At 39.7% G+C, this 18,947-nt stretch overlaps 2 protein-coding genes across 3 annotated transcripts; one reads left to right on the plus strand and one right to left on the minus strand.

Annotated features, from left to right (window-relative positions):
• Positions 1-481: 481 nt before the first annotated feature.
• Positions 482-4,727, plus strand: mtg1 (mitochondrial ribosome-associated GTPase 1). 2 transcript variants are annotated; one of them, XM_064316976.1, is made up of 11 exons: positions 482-663; positions 953-1,017; positions 1,404-1,508; positions 1,625-1,711; positions 2,425-2,481; positions 2,768-2,861; positions 3,031-3,092; positions 3,202-3,298; positions 3,585-3,666; positions 3,989-4,101; positions 4,478-4,727. In XM_064316976.1, the coding sequence occupies exons 2-11, from the start codon at positions 964-966 to the stop codon at positions 4,573-4,575; spliced, it is 849 nt and encodes a 282-aa protein (XP_064173046.1). In that variant the 5' UTR covers positions 482-663; positions 953-963; the 3' UTR covers positions 4,576-4,727. The 2 variants fall into 2 exon arrangements, with proteins under 2 accessions (XP_064173046.1, XP_064173045.1); XM_064316975.1 differs by lacking the exon at positions 482-663 and adding an exon at positions 670-839.
• Positions 4,728-15,031: 10,304 nt separating this feature from the next.
• On the minus strand, positions 15,032-18,872 carry sprn (shadow of prion protein). The gene is made up of 2 exons (XM_064316977.1): positions 18,488-18,872; positions 15,032-16,203 (listed from the first exon to the last, which is right to left on the minus strand). Exon 2 carries the CDS (start codon positions 16,167-16,169, stop codon positions 15,777-15,779), a length of 393 nt encoding a protein of 130 aa, XP_064173047.1. The 5' UTR covers positions 16,170-16,203; positions 18,488-18,872; the 3' UTR covers positions 15,032-15,776.
• Positions 18,873-18,947: the final 75 nt, after the last annotated feature.

Here is an 18,947-nt window from a genome sequence, read left to right on the forward strand (position 1 = left end):
CTGTATATCACTTGTAGTGAACTTCCTTTTTCCACATGTGGCTTCTGCATTTTGGTTTATTTTTGGTTCAATAAATAATGACAAAGTAAAATTAATGTGCACTGTCAGTCACATGAAATTAGATTTATACTTTTAGGACTTGTTGAAGACTAGATGAGGGTCCTAATATGTAAAACCTTAGAATTGACAGAGGGTGTATTGTTCTTTTTCACATCACTGTGTATAATCATTTCATGTAATCCTTTTCTATCTGGAAGATGTATTGGCTATCTTGCAAAAGTATATTTTGTGAATAAATGAATTGCACTTTAATTATATTTCTTGAATTCAATAAAATCTACGTAAATACATTTGTAAAGTCGGTTCTTTAAAAAAAAACACATTAATATTTAACAATGTAAAATTGACTCAAGAAACATTCGTAGCAGCCGTTCAAGTCCGATCGCAGGTGATTGGCCTATGGTCTATGACTATGTTATCTGGAAACAGTGTTTCAGAAAGTTTTCAGTGTTTTAGTCTTATGCGAGTTTGAAATAAATCGCGATTCGTTTTTTGTCATTCCATTCCAAAATATAGTCGTATATCTATTACTTTGCAGTGCGAAACGCAGAAGGAACTCCGTTTTGACGCATGTTGTTACACGGAAGCATTAACGTGTTGCAAGTAAGTTCTGTGCAAAAAAAAAAAAAACATGAAAACGTAAGTTACGGTACCTGTGAACTTAAATATCATTAAAATGAGACTTCAGCAAATACTCCGCGATGTTTCAAAATTTAGAACAGTTTTCGATTTTGGCGGACGAGATATTGCACATTGGTTCCCTGGCCATATGGCAAAAGGTTAGTAATCCTTACAGTCTTGCTGCTTAGTTTAGCACGGGCTATGGGGTAGCTATGTGACGCTTCTGAAATAAATCATTTTATGTACTGCCGTTTGTTCTTTCTTTTTGTAGGTCTGAGACAGATGAAAGCGAATCTGAGAAATGTGGATTGCATATTAGAAATTCACGACGCCAGAATATCCTTTAATGACCTACATGGAACGTCCCCTGTAGTTCCCTGCACTCCAAGCTGTCAACACCCATGCGTTGTTCCATTAATGAGTTCGGTATCAAAGAATAAAACCCCACGGATGCTGACACATTAATTTGCCCTTTCTGTATTGTAGAAGCATATAACATTGTTTAACAACGAGTGCCATGTACAAATGCGAATGCGATCTTCGTATATTGTTAGTCGTTTTTTTATTTTTTGAAATTATATTAATGTCAAACATGATGTTCATGAATAAGATTGTGTACGATTTGATATTATATCCCGGCGCATGATATGGTATTGTTTATATAACTACAGCATGAAAGACATTAAGTAGTTCAGATTCAAATTATTCTTTAACCGAACCACATACCATTCACTGGGAGGAATCCAGTCTTTCAAGAAAGCTTAAACATCCGACCACATTTGCTGATATTGAACAAATTGGATCTGGCCGATCCATCCAACAAGCAGGTAGGGCAGCATGGCTTTGCACCGATGGTCATTTGTTCTGACTCATTTTATAATCCCAAACTGTAGTATCCCAGACACGCTATCCCCAATAATGTGCTCATCATTTCTCCTTCCAGAGAGTTCTCAAACAGCTGGAGAAAAGTGGTGTGGAGAATGTGCTGTTCACAGACTGCCAAAGACAGATAGATGCTAACATTAAAAAGGTGGGTCCCAGGCTCTTTGGTACAGGCACAACCCCATAGCCTAGACCAGGGCCGAATTCAAGAAATGTACTGCTGTTTTATTAATAGTGCTGTACTGAATGTGCAGCTGCAGAGTATTGTTACTATTACTGTTGACAGGGTGGTGGAGATCTTTAAGTGGGTCATTATCTGCCTCTGGTTGCTCTGGTGGTTACACCACAGCAACTATAGCACTCTCACCAAACAGGAGAAAACATATCTCAAAGACTGTTGTAGAACATTGTAGTTTAGAGAGCGCAAGACTAACTTTGGTTGTATATTACTATTTAATAAGTTCCCCTTGGCTTTGCTTCCTATCTGCTTCTTGCAAATTGTATCATCAAGAAGAAATGCACCTTTCCCCAGATCTCACCTGGAGAACTGTGTCTGACCTGTAGTAATCACTGTTCCTCTTGTAGTTCTGTGTTGCTTGTAAATTGTAAAATGGTTTCTTAGCCCTGGGTGAGTGTCTTGAACGACCTCTGAACCTGGCTCAGTGGACAACCAATCACACACCAGCATCTCATGTCACATGATATGTGATGTATCCATCATGCACTTTCCACTTGCATCAGGAATTCTGCCGTTTTATTGTGCCTCAAACACTACAGAAATGAAATTCATGCACTTTAATGTGTGAGATTTGTGTGGGCGTCGTTCTCTGGATGAAGAGGTGTTCTGTGTTCCATCTCCAGATCGTTCCCATGGTGACACAGCTGATTGAGAGCAGGCCTCGTTACCATAAGGAAGAGGTGAGGTGGCCTGTGTGGGCTTGCTGTGGCATGCAGATCTTCTGATGGGGAAGACCAGAGTTTTAGTGCTCTGCCCTGACCTCACGTCTGCCAGACAGAATGGAAATCGCGTTAAATCTGCACCATATAATACGACCAGTGGGTCCTAGTGAGAGTTGGTCCTAATAAATGGTGAACAATGAATTATTCACAGTTTAAGGGCAAGTTTAAATAAAAGCTTGTTGAATAGTTTTGGAGCTCTGTGTGCAGCTTGAGCTTATTCTCATTTTCACGATGTGCTGCACAGGACACATATTACTGCTTGATGGTAATCGGAATACCGAATGTGGGGAAGTCATCGCTAATTAATGCACTGAGGAGAACAAATATGAAGAAAGGCGGTAAGAGAAATTATCAAAAGGTCCAACTCAAGAATCCCGTTTGTCTGTGCATCATGGTCTGTAAATGGAATTATTTTTTTACCAAAATATTGTATCTTGTTTGTCCTGAATACATATTTATTCAATAAGAATGAACTTGTTTTTTTTTAATGGTTAATTTCAATTTAAGGTAGAGCTTCTAAAGTTGGAGGTGAGCCAGGCATAACCAAGGCTGTCTTAACCAAAATCCAGGTGACTATCCGCTGTAGTGTCACCAAATGGGAGTGGTGCTGAGACAAGGATGGGAATGTTTGTGTGTCTGTGCCCAAGAAAAAGCCTCATCAAAACACTGTTTCCTTAGGTGTGTGAGAGGCCTGCCTTGTTTTTGGTTGACACACCTGGAGTGCTTCCTCCGAAAATTGAAAGCGTAGAGACGGGGATGAAGCTAGCCTTGTGTGGTAAGCGTCTGCTGATATTTTTCCATTTCATTATAAGTTCTCTGTCTTTTGTCATGCTTGTCTTCAGGAACTTAAATAATGCTATATTGCCGTAGGGCTTTTGTTTCCTTGTTTTTAATGGCCTTCTGCACAAAATCTCTATGAAGGGAATTATCTTTAAATGAAGCCAAGAGAGTAAATATTTATGTGGTTCATCACTAATGGCTTTTCAATCAATGCCTTCTTACACATTATTTCCTGATGTGCACTAATGACGCGCTCTTTCACTCAACTATTTCATTTCAAGGAACAATATTGGACCATTTAGTCGGTGAAGACATTATGGCTGACTATTTGCTATACTCCCTGAACAGACTTGAAAAGTTCAGGTAAATTTTTTCCCGATTTGCTATCAAACAGTTATTGGAGGGTGGTGGTGTCATATTTTTGATATTCATACAGTATTTGTATTTAAATGGGCTTTGCAGTTAATACAGATGGCTTGCCTTTTTTGTGTGGTTCATGCCACAGGTAGGCAACGAGGGCTGTATGTGTTTCTGGTTTTCATGCCAACATCTGGCCTTGAATGCTTAATTAGCCTTAACGCCATTTTACATTTTAGCTGTATTTCTTGATAAACGCACAAATGGCAGCTGAAGGCTGTTCTCGTGTCCCTATATGAAACTATTTTATGGTGATGTAATCTGCAAGTTACGTGGATCAGTATGACCTCGGCGAACCCAGCGATGACGTCCAGCACGTCCTGAAGCGTATCGCCGTCAAGCTGGGCAAAACCCAGAGAGTCAAGGCCATCACCGGAGTGGGTGAGGCAACAGTAACCTAGTGCCTTTAAAAAAAAAATGCTTTTCAGTATTTCAGGTTTAATGCATGCTTTTTAATAGCCCAGTTTTTGTGTGAAATGAAATATTGAAATATGTGTTTGTTATATATAGCCTAGTCCCTGTGGGTTTCCGGGGAACTTCCTGCTCCACTGTTATTTGCATTGTAGATGTCCCTGGCTTATGATTTGCATAGTGGCATTCTGTTCTTCTGAACATTTACTGTAATTTACACCGCAGACATTACTCAAGGGTGAATAGGCAAAGCTACACCGGGGAGTGGAACCTTCAGCCATCTTTTAAGCCCAGTTTCCTTGACAACTATTCCATTTAAAATGGACCCCCCCCCTTCTGTTTCCAGGTAACATCACCATCACAATGCCGAACTACACTGCTGCCGCATACCACTTCATCAGGGCATTCAGGCGAGGGGAGCTGGGCAGAGTGACGCTGGACTGATCACACCGCCCCCTGCTGGTCGGAGGAATGTTAAGGTGGTCCCAGGTGATCAGTGATTCTCCTTCAGGAAGATTGAAATGCCCTATTTTCAGTGCTGTGATAAAATTGTGATTAGGCACAACGCCATAATAAAAGGTGTTATTTTTGTAAAACGTGATCTCGGGTCATTGCTTCACAATGCAGAGCGACATGGTCCATAAGAACACATACCTCCAGCACACACACTAAATCTGTCTCTACTCAGAAGGTTCACCTGTATGTTACTTTACTTTGGCCTATACTCTAAGTTGATTTAATGTGCTTTTACTGTTTAAAGGAATTGGCTCAGAAGGTTTTTCCAGAAACCTTTAATATAAGACCTTTACTTTATATAGTAATCCCATATTTGTTAGATAGTAGGAAAGTCAGCTTTTTGTCCACCAAAATATTTTTAGTAGTGGGGAAAGGTCTGGAGGATTCAATAAAAATTGTGAAGTTTATGCTATAAACAATATTTCCAACTCCCAAGAGGTCCATGTAATTCATGATTATTAATGAATTTTTTTCTGCAGCTGTTTGATTCCACCCATCCCACCACTGGTTTGAATGTAATCTCCAGATAATCAGATTTTACAGTGTAAATAGCTCGTTAAACCAGAGATGACCTTTTATCCAGTTAATTCGAGCCCAAAATATGTCTCAGTTTTCCACTCAACAGTAATGCTTACTTTAAACCATTATTATTTGAAAACAGAGCATCGTAAGTGTTGAGATGCTTGTATAATAGTCCTCTAAGTGTGCCTTACATGGGCAAAAACCCGGGTAACTAGGCAACTACCTGCTTACATTTACCCACCCTAACATAAACAAAATAAACTGAATGTATGTTCAATTATCAAGATATTGCAACACTTAAAAACATATGGGAAAATAAACTGGTTACTGTCACTTTCAGGTATAGGAATTTGTTTTTGTACCAGTACACTGCTGTGAAATATAGTCATCATTGTATACTTTTCAGAAGCCCATCCATGTACATTTCATACGGGTCATACATTTCAGTATATTAAATTTTTCTTAATGTAACCAGTCAAGCTTTTGCATTGACTAGTTTCATGTTGTAATTTGAACACACAGTGGCATTGATGCACCACACCATGAGTACTAATAGCTCCCCCTTGTGGACAATCTTCAGCCTGCTAAATGTGAGTAAGTATGTGCTTGAGTGAGTAAAGAAGATGCTTTGCATCTAAATTGGGTCTGATGTAAGTGCATTAATTAGAGATAAATGTGCTTTTTTTAAGTGAACATTATGGATGGAGTTATTTTGGGAGGTAAGGGCATTTATTTTATAATGACTACAGCTGGTGTTTGTGCCAGATACAGGTCAAAGGAATGAGGCAGCAAGGAAACTTAATATAAATGTAATATCTAAAATTTAAATTTAACAAAATTATCCAACCATGAGGAGAAGCCTTAAAATTCTCACATTTTTTTAATGAAGAAATGGAATAATCAATTGTTCCACATGTTCAAACTTCAGTGCGTGTTTAACATTTTTATACAAGTGCAACATACGTTCACAAAAAATTGGATCATGGAACTGAACTTCTGTTTTAGACTAATTTTATGTCAACAGCAGGACACAATAAATTGGCAATTAAAGTACATTTGTAAAAGCAATAAAATACAAAACTTTGTACTTGATACGAAAAGGATTTGGGTGACAAAGGTTGCAGTGTAATCAAAGTATTTCAGTAACACTCAATCAGAACTACTCAATCTATCTTACAAGATTATATCATTTTTACAACTTCAAACTTGCAAATATTTGTAAAAGTTTAATATAATTTCTCTAAATATATTGTATGTAAATCTACAAAATATATAAATATTATTTGCATAGTTTTTTGAGCTAGAGATTGTTCTTCCATATTCCCTGTGTAATCAATATATTCGGCATTTCACCATGGAATGAATTACAAATTGGCACCAATGCATTGTTTAATGTATAGTAATTAAATGATTTTGAATGTTCATGAACGTTTACTTCCGTTATGAATGCTACTGAATATGACTGCCACTATGTGGGGACGTGCTGTGTGGTTTTGTTGTGTGGTATTCAAGTTGCACTTCTAGCCCTGAAGTAAAGTATCACTTTTTTCCTAAGCAAAGTGCGACGGTGCAAAAATCAGAGGCTGAAATATCGAAGCAAGCCGACGGACCCGAACAGGGAAAGGAACGGCAGGAGGGTGGTCCCGGGCGCGGCGGTCATTCCGGCAGCGCTGGAGAACCTCGCCGGGTACGAGCCGTATTCGCGGGCGCTCCCTCCCTCGCTGCTCCCTCGCTCCCTCCCTCGCTCTCTGCTCCCTCGCGAGCCGCTCCCTCGCGCTCCGCCCCTCGCGCCGCCCCTCACGCCGCCTCTCCTGACCTGCGACATCACCGTCTCGCAGAAGAAGGCCGACAGCAGTACGAACGTCCAGCAGGCGGCTACAGCTCTGTTCATCCTGGTAAAAAATAAAAATAATAATAAACCCACTCTGGGGAAAGAAAGAAACAGGATGTCATGCCATTTCCCCCATATTTGTTTATTTTTTTAATTTGTAGTAGGCTACAGTGATGGAGGGTATCCAAGCCCTTAGGCTAAGTATGTTGCACCTGATAAAAATGTATACCTGGATTTGCTCAGGAACTGTACATGAACGATGTACGTATGCACAAAATGATAGTATACACTTTAACACATTCATTCTACTCAAGTGGACAGGAAGAGGCAAATGGCAGTTTTTGCAGATGTATACATCATTTCCTGTCTCCATACTGAAGGTGACTGAGATATCTCTTTCTGGTGTGCTCTTAATAGTGCTTAGTAGTGTTTTCAGCCTTTGGGGTCACATTGTTCGTAACAAGGTAAGGAAAAATTTTCTGATTCACCTTCATAGTGTCATACATTTTGGGATCTCAAACTCTGTGGCATTCCAGGACTTGACGTTCAGATCCCCGTTCTCAAGTATTTAATATGTAGTGTATATCAGTGCATTAAAATGTACTAAATGTTGAAAATTGATAAATTACTTATTTAGTTTCAATAATTTTAAACCATCATCTTGGGACAAGGCATTTTAAATATTTTATTTACTTATTTTTGCCTTTTTTTTCTGAACTCACATGTTGACTGACATCTGTCATCCTCATACGCTCTAAATTCTCCTTGTGTCCACGTGAATTTCCTCCAGGTACTCCAGTTTTATCCCACAGTCCAAAGACATACAGGTAGGTTAACTGGAGACTCTAAATTGCCTATAGGTATAAGTGTGTAAGTGAGTGAATGGTGTGTGCATGCTCTGCCATAGACTGGCGGCCTGTCAGGGTGACTGGTGCAGCTGGGATGCGCTCCCCGCGACCCTGCCCAGGATAAGTGGGAATAGATAATGGATGGATGGATGGATGGATAGGCACTAAAGGCCATGGGTTTGTAATGGGCATCATCTGGCTTCTGGCTGCAGGGACATCCATGAACACTGTAGACCTACAGGTACAGCTGCCTGCCTGCTTTTGCAGCCTCCCAGCACAGATACCTTGCACAGGCACACCTTAGTGCAGAAACATCTCTGCGCCTGGTCTTTCAAGCAGTGATATCCAACCCAGTTTTTTCCCAGACTGTTTGTCTAATCAAAAACTAACATACCAAATCTTCTGTTGATTTAGTTTTAATTCTAGTTGGGCTTAACTGTTGTAAACAGATCTGTGAACTACAAGTATTATGCATGATATGACAGAAGGATTTAAGGACTGAAATGTGTTTATTGTACTGTGACGATATGCATTAAGGTGCATTGTAGCGGTATCTGTTATCTGCATTGCCAAAACAGGATGTTCAAAATAGGTCAGGGAGAGGAAGGAAAAAGCTCTGTGGCTGCCGTCCTCACACCAAAAAAAAAATGAATAAATAAAAATTAATTAATTGATAGAATTATTTATCGGAAATAAATACAACTGCATCTCTTAACAATGCACAGCACTAACTCCTTATTCAGCGTTGTATAATTGAAATCTACGTTTTACAACTATGAATAGACGACAGATCCTGGCAAGTAAAGCAGCATCGTTCTGCCCGAATATTTTCTGAGAATATTCCCATTTAGAATTCCAAATACAAACAGTTTCCCATTAATGTCGCACATTCCACTTAAATCAAAGTTTTAAAGCATCGTAGCCTACTCACCTCAGAAATTGATGCTTTTTTCCAAGCGCAGTGTGATTAGTCTACTTCAACCCTTTCCGTCTGAAACGGGTCAGTGCTTATATAGTCAATGTGACTGTTTATTAACCGCGTTTTCCCCACAACGAGCTCGAGCTTTCGACCGCATACCCGAGCACCGGGTTCCAAATGTGTGCCACTTCCCCAGTAATTTGTGAAAGCATGACCTCGCAAACGCAACAGTCACACAGACGCCACCTCCTAAATTAAACGGTTGCTGCTTCAAAGGGATTCTGGCAGACTGTTCGTTCTTTGGAAATTGGAATTACTCAATGAATCCCCTTCTCAAAACAGCAATTGACCAATTACGCTGCGGCTTACGAATATTACCGGCCATACAGGCAAAAGTAACACTAGGCTACATGAGTATGACCACCCCGTATCGTCATTTGGTTTTTTGAGTGCAAAAAAACAGCAACTGAGCAGAAAGCTGAATACCTTTCAGTCCCAATCAGTCATTTTGTTTCAAACAAAAGAAATATTGTATTAGGACGAGACATGACATCCATACACATTCTTGTTATATAAATACCTTTATTTTGTAGACCACATTTTTACAGGGGGCACAAAGTACTTGGCACTATAAAAAGTATGGATACAATAATTAAAGAATAAAAGAAATGCATATTGAATAAAACAGGAATACAGGAAAAATAGCTACATATGGTTGGAAAGCAGGTTTCTTAAAACAACATTTTAAACAAGATTTACTGGAAGACAAAGAGTTACAGCTGCAAATACCTTGTTTTAACCAAGTCGCCTCTTGTTTTAATGTCACTGAGACAGAGGAAGTCTTCTGTTGAAGATCTAAGGCAATGGCAATATAATAATAGATATAATAGTAGTTTTCTTTCTTAAGGTTCCAAAATAAAAATTATTTATCAAATACTGTCTTTACCAAAGGTAAGAAAGTAAGCACAGTATTTGATAATCTCTACACAGATCTTTAAACCATCAACAAACATACTATATATATTTCATTAGCATATCACAGAATTTAAATTGGAATTCAGACTACTTCCACCTGTTCACACAAAACCTCTTCTTCAAGGATACCAGTTATTTTCAATGTAACATTTTAAAGTAATTTATTTATGCATTCATGCTGTGCCTAAAACTAATATTAGGCTGTATCATGACAGGACTGGGGAGCACAGTAAAATGACAACTATTGCATCAACCACAACATCTCAACTCCTGTAGCTTCAAATCTAAATTCCTCAGGGTTCATTTTGGGAATTTTTTTTGTTTTTGTGTTAGGATTTTTTTTTTTTTTTTTTTTTTTTGTCTATTTGTATTTTGTTTTTCAATTATTAGTAATTAGTTAGTAATAATATAAATAATTAGCAATTAGTAGTAGCTTAACCTTTTAACCTCTCAATCTTCTGCCTCACCAAATTTATTTATAAATAAATAAATAAAAATATAATAATTTCCTCTAGAGCCACATTGGATTTTCTGGCACTTAAAAGACATTTAAGTGAGAGCTAGCAAACTGGGAATAGCTGCAAGCCAAGTAACAGCTGACCTTGCCATCTGGCTAACTGGGCATAGGCCTAACTGTTAAGGTACCAGGATAACAAGATAACCCGCTCGGCTGTACAGCCCAGCCATTTAGCCAAGAACACTAGCTAGTTGCATCAAATCAAGTACATTTCTAAAAATGTACTTGTACAAGAATCAATGTAATCTGAAATATGTTTTTATTTTATTTTTTATAATTACTTGAAATCATTTTTTTGTTTGTTTTTATTTATTTATTTTTTTTGTTTGTTTTTTTTATATGTATCAAGATAGATTCAGTCCACTAGACAGCCAGCCAGACAGCCCAGTCAAGTAGATAAGTAGCTAAGTGACCATGACGTCTAGCTAACTGGCTGGTTAAATGTTAGTAAAATGACTGGATTATCTTGATAAATAATGGTTAGCAAGATGGCCTGGCCAGTTAACCCTCACCTAATCTGGAGAGGACAGAACGCTGCTTGCATAACCAGGCGTTGGCTAAATGAGGTCATGTTTGGCTTCATGTCAGACACTTTGCATTGGTGGCAACCACACTTCAGAATTTCTGCAGGAATTGTCTAGTTTTACATTCTATGCTATACGTTTCTGTAACACCGTGTTTTCAATGAAAGGACTAGTCGTCAGCATCGCCATTTCTACAACTATGAATAGGCGACAGATCCTGGCAAGTACAGCAGCACCGTTCTGGCCGAATATTTTCTGAGAATATTCCAATTTAGAATTCCAAATACAAACAGTTTCCCATTAATGTCGCACATTCCACATAAATCAAAGTTTGAAAGCATCGTAGCCTACTCACCTCAGAATTTGATGCTTTTTTCCAAGCGCAATGTGATTAGCCTACTTCAATCCTTTATGTTTGAAATGGGTCAGTGCTTATCTAGTCAATGTGAATGTTTATTAACCGCATTTTCCCCACAACGAGGTTAACTGTCTTTTTAAGGTGACCACATAACCAGACCCTGTGGGTTTCCAGGGAACTTCCTGCTCAACCGTTAGTTGCATTGTAGATGACCCTGGCTTATGATTTGCATAGTGGCATTCTGTTCTTCTGAACATTTACTGTAATTTACACCGCTGACATTACTCAAAGGTGAATAGGCAAAGCTACACCGGGGAGTGGAACCTTCAACCATCTTTTAAGCCCAGTTTCCTTGACAACTATTCCATTTAAAATGGAGAACCCCCCCTCCTCTGTTTCCAGGTAACATCACCATCACCAAGTCGAACTACGCTGCTGCCGCATACCACTTCATCAGGGCATTCAGGCCAGGGGAGCTGGGCAGAGTGATGCTGGACTGATCACACCGCCCCCTGCTGGTCAGAGGAATGTTAAGGTGGTCCCAGGTGGTCAGTGGTTCTCCTTCAGGAAGATTGAAATGCCCTATTTGCAGTGCTGTGATAAAATTGTGATTAGGAAAACAGAGCGTCGTAAGTGTAGAGATGCTTGCATAATAGTCCTCTAAGTGTGCCTTACATGGGCAAAAACCCAGGTAACTAGGCAACTACCTGCGTACATTTACCCACCCTTACATAAACAAAATAAACTGAATGTATGTTCAATTATCAAGATATTGCAACACTTAAATACATATGGGAAAATAAACTGGTTACTGTCACTTTCAGGTATAGGAATTTGTTTTGTACCAGTACACTGCTGTGAAATATAGTCATCATTGTATACTTTTCAGAAGCCCATCCATGTACATTTCATATGGTACATTTCAGTATATTCAATTGTTCTTAATGTAACGAGTCAAGCTTTTGCATTGACTAGTTTCACGTTGTACTTTGAATGGCATTGATGCAACGCACCATGAGTACTAATAGCTCCCCCTTGTGGACAATCTTCAGCCTGCTAAATGTGAGTAAGTATGTGCTTGAGTGAGTAAATGAGTTGCAAGCCAGATCCGTGAGGTGCTTTGCATCTAAATTGGGTCTGATGTAAGTGCATTAATTAGAGATAAATGTGCTTTTTAAAGTGAACATTCTGGATGGAGTAATTTTGGGAGGTAAGGGCATTTATTTTATAATGACTACAGCTGGTGTTTGTGCCAGATGCAGGTCAAAGGAATGAGGCAACAGGGAAACTTAATATAAATGTAATATTTACATTTTTAATTTAATAAAATTATCCAACCATGAGGAGAAGCCTTAAAATTCTCATTTTTTTTATGAAGAAATGGAATAATCATTTGTTCCACATGTTCAAACTTCAGTGCGTGTTTAACATTTTTATACAAGTGCAACATACGTTCACATAAAATTTTCTTTCATGGAACTGAACTTCTGTTTTAGACTAATTTTATGTCAACAGCAGGACACAATAAATTGGCAATTAAAGTACATTTGTAAAAGCAATAAAATACAAAACTTTGTACTTGATACGAAAAGGATTTGGGTGACAAAGGTTACAGTGTAATCAAAGTATTTCAGTAACACTCAATCAGAACTACTCAATCTATCTTACAAGATTATATCATTTTTACAGTGTAATGACAACTTCAAACTTGCAAATATTTGTAAAAGTTTAATATAATTTCTCTAAATATATTGTATGTCAATCTACAAAATATACTTGATGTTCAGTATAATGAATATGTAAACATTACAATGCATGATTAAATTTACTCTCTGGTACACAACAAGTTTATTTAAATTCTGTATTTTTTGAGAAAGGTCAGTCATCGGATTTTGATTTCACTTGAAGCTCACTGAATTTTATACTGTGCAGAGTTTACAAAACAGTGTTCAGGACAATCTAAATGATTTCTTGTATCGTAAAATTGGAGGCGTGAACATTAAAAATTCAGGCTCAGACCACAATGTGGCTTGCACTATGAGTTACTTTCAACAACCATTGAACTCATAAGTACCCGAAAACCATACCCCCTCCCCCCCCCCCCTTTTTATTTTACATCTTTTTTCGCTTTCACTGTTTAATCATCCAAGACTGCTGTTAAACTGTATCTGTATCCACAGATTTTTACCAACCAGTCCAATTGTGGAATCACCAATCGCACCTTGAAGGCCCGTCACATCACAGCAACATGTAGGCATATGTGTCAATCAATCCACTGCCGCGGATTGACTGACAGTTCTCCCTCTTTATAGAGCCGTTTTTTAAGAGCAAGTTGTCACGCAGCACGTCACAGTCAGCCCTGTGAACGACTAGTAGCTAACCAATGAATAGCAGAATGACTAGTTCTCAGGTTGTAATTCAAGCGCAACATGACTCAAGTTGTGTAACTGGTGTTGGGTAACCTACTTTTGCGTGAGTACCTTTAGCCTGGTGCTCCGTTTGGGAGACTCACAGCTTGCTTATTAAAGGCCCACTGCGGCAAGAAGCTCTGCTTTTTTTTTTTTCCTTTTTTTTGCCACCTGTTCTTTCAGAAATGGAATTAGGTTGTGTGGGTGTGCCGTGGCTGCTTTGGCTCAAGTCTGAAAGCAGCACATCTATGTAATGTAGGCATCGTGAAGAGCAGTTGAGAGCAGACGTACAACTCGTTTTTTTGGCGGCTTCTTTATAAGTAAATCTTCTCGCCTTGAGGGGGATCGCCCTGCCCGAGCTGTGTGGTCCAGCAGGACAATGTCACGTCACCTGATATGATTAGTCCTCAACTTGCCCTTTAAATTTCAGTAGATTAACCAAACGCAAAGCTATAAATGTTACGCTATATGTGTGCTTTGCTGTTTTCATGCTGCTTAAAGCATACTTTAGCCAAAAATAAAAAATAAAAGTTAACAATTTTGGCTTGAGTGGGTAGCTAAATCTCATACTCAAAGTTACGACCAAAATGGCAATTCCTCTGAATCTGGCCCAACCTTTTATGCCACAGACTAATGCTGGGTATAGTTAATGTCATGGCACATGTAGTTATCATTAGCAATATTAGCCATGTAAACTGAGCACATATAAGAGCGATATGTATATGCTAGTATATGCAGAGATATGTGTATGTTGATGAAGGCTTTTTGTGGAGATGACAGCACCTCTCATTTAAACATTTTTCTCGGCTTTTACATCGTTGGATGTCAGCAATGACCATTCTGCCTCAACAGAACCACAGTGCTGAATAGAGCCTCCTCAAGAGAACTACAGTGCTGAATAGAGCCTACTCAAGAGAACTACAGTGCTGAATAGAGCCTTCTCAAGAGAACTACAGTGCCCAGAGGCTTTTTAGATTCCGTTCCATCAACAGCTCGCTGAGATCTAGAAGAAGGTAATCCAGATTCTCACCCGGACGATGAATTAACATCTGAGCGGGGACGGCAGTCTGAAATGTGTGGGATTCAACTGCCCGAAACTGCAGCTAACACTCCATCAAAAAAATGTGGAAAAATTTGTACAAAGCTTTTTCAGATTACCTACAATATTGGCTGTGAATGCAAGTCTTGATTTTTTAAAATCAATTATTTCATAGAATTAATCCTGGCCTTTGGCAGGTTTGAATGCAGTCTTTATCTGTTAGGGTTGCAGAGAGCCTGTACCCACCCAATATGCTATTTTATGAGTCCATGACTTCATCGCGAGGTAGAATTGAAGTTTTAAGGTCAGAATTTTGTTTGAGTAGAAAGAATTACCCAAGGAAATCAGTGAGAGCCAAGGCCTACACATCTAAATTGTACTGTATATACAGTATTTAACTGGAAACTGAGAATCAGTATTATTTGCATTGTTTTTTTGAGCTAGAGATTGTTCTTCCATATTCCCTGTGTAATCAATATATTCGGCATTTCACCATGGAATGACGTATAAATTGGCACCAATGCATTATTTTACCAATGCATAATACATTTTTTTTTAAATAGACATTAAGCAAGTTAAACACTGTTTTTGCTAATAAAGGGCATTGTATGACCACATTTTGCAGTTTGCTGGATGTAAATTATGCAGTGCATTGGTTATAAGTATTAAATGAATCGACCATTTTGTGGGACCCCATAGGAAATCAGAAGAGTGGGGAATGATTGTTTTTTACATTGTAGAGTAATAGCTTATGTAATAATATAGCCTGTTTGTGTGGAATTAACAGTGGTTTTGATAACAGCCATTTTACCTTAATAACACTTATTTTGCACTGCACTTTGCTAAACTATAACTTATAAAAATCAATACAGTTAGCTGTTCAGTAATACTTTACATCAGGGCCTCTTGTGCACACACCATTGTAGGTACCGGACACCATTACATTATCTAATGGCATAACTGCATTCAGAATCATTCAGAACAATTTACCACAACAAAAGTTCAGAGCAACACCGCTCTATGCCAATGATATGCTCTTTGCTTATTTCAGTTGCAACAGATGATTTTGAACGTTGCTGAATACGACTGCCACCGTGTGGCGACGTGTTGTGTGGCATTCGAGTTGCACGTCGTCCGGCCCTGAAGTAAAGTATCACTTTTCTCCTGAGCCAGGCGCGCCGGCGCAAATCAGAGGCCGAAGCACGTGAGCGAGCCGACGGAACCGAACAGGGAGAGGAACGGCAGGAGGGCCGTCCCGCGCGGGGCGGAGCCCGACGTCCTGTAGCTGTAGAAGTCGCCGTCCGTCCTGTTCCCGCCCTCCGAGCGGAACGACGAGGACGAGGACGACCCGTACCACGCCCCGGCGGCCATCCCGGCGGCGGCTCCGGCCGCGGCGACGCCGGCGACCCTCCCCGGGGACGAGCTGTAGCGCCGCGGCGCCTTGAACCGCGTGCGCGATCCGCGGGCGCTCCCCCGCGCCGCGCCCCGCGCCCCGCCCCGCCCGCCCTTCGACATCACCGTCTCGCAGAAGAAGGCCGACAGCAGTACGAACGTCCAGCAGGCGGCTACAGCTCTGTTCATCCTGGTAAAAATAATGATTTAAAAAAAACCCACTCTGGGGAAAGAAAGAAACAGGATGTCATGCCATTTCCCCCATTTTTTATTTTATTTATTTTTATTTTTTTAATTTGTAGTAGGCTACAGTGATGGAGGGTATCAAAGCCCTTTGGCTAAGTGTGTTGCACCTGATAAAAATGTATACCTGGATTTGCACAGGAACTGTACATGCACCATGTATGCCCAAAAAGATAGTATACACTTTAACACATTCATTCTACTCTTATGGACAGGAAGAGGCAATTGGTTTTTGCAGATGTATATATCATTTCCTGTCTCCATACTGATGTGCCTGAAATATCTCTTTCTGGTGTGCTCTTAATAGTGCTTAGTAGTGTTTTCAGCCTTTGGGGTCACATTGTTCATAACAAGGTAAGGAAAAATACATTTTGGGATCTCAAACTCTGTGGCATTCCTGGACTTGACGTTCAGATCCCCGTTCTCAAGTATTTAATATGTACTGTATATCAGTGCATTAAATTGTACTTAAATGTTGAAAAATGGATAAATGACTTATTTAGTTTCAATATTTTTTAAACCATCATCTTGGGGCTAGGCATGTTAAATGTTTTATTTATGTATTTATTTATTTATGCATGTTTTGGAGAACTCACATGTTGACTGACATTTGTCATCCTCATAGGCTCTAAGTTCTCCCCGTGTCCACGTGGGTTTCCTCTGACTACTCTGGTCCAAAGACATGCAGGTAGGTTAACTGGAGACTCTAAATTTCCCATAGGTATGCGTGCATGAGTGAGTGAATGCTGGGTGTGTCCTGCGATAGATTGGTGGCCTGTCCAGGGTGTAATCCTGCCTCTTGCCCAATGCACGCTGGGATAGGCTCTAGCAGAACAGCACCCCCCCCCCCCCCCCCCCGCGACCCTGCCCAGGATAAGCGGGCATAGATAATGGATGGATGGATGGATGGATAGACACTAAAGGCCATGGGTTTGTAATGGGCATCACCTGGCTTCTGGCTGCAAGGACATACATGAACACTGTAGACCTACAGGTACAGCTGCCTGCCTGCTTTTTCAGCCTCCCAGCACAGATACCTTGCACAGGCACACCTTAGTGCGGAAACATCTCTGCGTCTGGTCTTTCAAGCAGTGATATCCACCATAGTGTTTTCCCAGACTGTTCGTCTAATCCAATACTAAACGTACCAAATCTGCAGTTGATTTAGTTTTAATTCTAGTTGGGCTTAGGCGTTAACTGTTGTGAACTGATCTGTGAACTACAAGTATTATGCATGATATGACATTTAAGGACTGAAATGTGTTTATTGTACTGTGACGATATGCATTAAGGTGCATTGTAGCGGTATCCTCAGTTATCTGCATTGTCAAAACAGAACCGCCAAAATAGGTCAGGGAGAGGAAGGGAACAAGCTCTGTGGCTGCCGTCCTCACACCAAAAAAAAAAGAAAGAAAAAAAGAATGTAATTAATTAATAAAAATATTTAAGTAAAAAAATAAAACTGCATCTCTTGACAATGTACAGCACTTACTCATTATTCAGCATTGCATAATTGCACATCTGCGTTATCAGACTGCAAAGATTCAGGGTTCATTTCATTTTTTTTCGATTAAATCAGAAAAAAAGGTCCAGCATGGTTTTTGCCACTCGATATGTGGCATACATTCGTTCATTAGATAGATGTGAATGCTTCGCGTTTGGTTTTTGTTCCGATGACAAATGATTAAGCCCCAGTCAACGCCAAATGGCTTTTGAATACAATGTATGAGTAAGTAGGAGATGCCGAATAAGCCATACAGCTCTGTGTTGGTTATTTCTAAAATGTAATCCTCACAGATGTAATTTATTCCATCGGTGCGTGCACAGTGGGCTTTTATCAAGAACGGGTAGCCTAATAGGGGAAGAACATCAATTTTTTAAGATGTGCAGCTGTGTAATGTCCGTTTTTCATTATATTCTATGACTACAGCATCCTAAATGAAGTCTGCTTATTTGTGATATTCTACAGAATAATAATTAAAAAATATATATATTTATATGTATATATTCTCCTGTCTAACACATTATTTATGTATAATTCCATTCTGTACGTTTCTGTAACACCGTGTTTTCAATGAAAGGACTAGTCGTCAGCATCGCCATTTCTACAACTATGAATAGGCGACAGATCCTGGCAAGTAAAGCAGCATCGTTCTGGCCGAATATTTTCTGAGAATATTCCAATTTATAAGTCCAAATGCAAATGATTTTCCATTAATGTCGCGCATTCCACAGAAATCAAAGTTTGAAAGCATCGTACTCACCTCAGAAATTGATGCTTTTTCCGAGCGCGACGTGATTAGCCTACTTCAGTCCTTTCCGTTTGTAATGGGTCAGTACTTATCTAGTCAATGTGACTGTTTATTAACCGAGTCTACCCCACAACGAGCTCGAGCGGCACAGGCTTTCGACAGCATATCTGAGCACCGGGTTCCGAATGTGTGCCACTTCCCCAGTAATTCGTGCACGCACAACCTCGCAAACGCAACAGTCACACAGACGCCACCCCCTAAATTAAACGGTTGCTGCTTCAAAGAGATTCTGGCTGACTGTTCGTTCTTTGGAAATTGGAATTACTCAATGAATCCCCTTCTCAAAACAGCAATCGACCAATTACACTGCGGCTTACGAATTACCGGCCATACAGGCAAAGGTTACGTTAGCCCACTTATGAGAATGACCACCCCGTATCTTCATTTGGTTTGTTGAGTGCAAAAAAAAAAA

This window comes from Anguilla rostrata, chromosome 18 (assembly GCF_018555375.3).
Source record: "Anguilla rostrata isolate EN2019 chromosome 18, ASM1855537v3, whole genome shotgun sequence".
NCBI classification, from domain to species: domain Eukaryota; kingdom Metazoa; phylum Chordata; class Actinopteri; order Anguilliformes; family Anguillidae; genus Anguilla; species Anguilla rostrata.

Excerpts from the sequence above, each read along its gene's own strand:
- mtg1 (XM_064316975.1), top strand. The coding sequence starts at position 737 with ATGAGACTTCAGCAAATACTCCGCGATGTTTCAAAATTTAGAACAGTT. Across the intron at positions 840-952 it reads CCCTGGCCATATGGCAAAAG|GTCTGAGACAGATGAAAGCG; the intron begins GTTAGTAATCCT and ends TTCTTTTTGTAG. Across the intron at positions 1,018-1,403 it reads TAGAAATTCACGACGCCAGA|ATACCATTCACTGGGAGGAA; the intron begins ATATCCTTTAAT and ends TAACCGAACCAC.
- sprn (XM_064316977.1), bottom strand. The coding sequence starts at position 16,169 with ATGAACAGAGCTGTAGCCGCCTGCTGGACGTTCGTACTGCTGTCGGCC.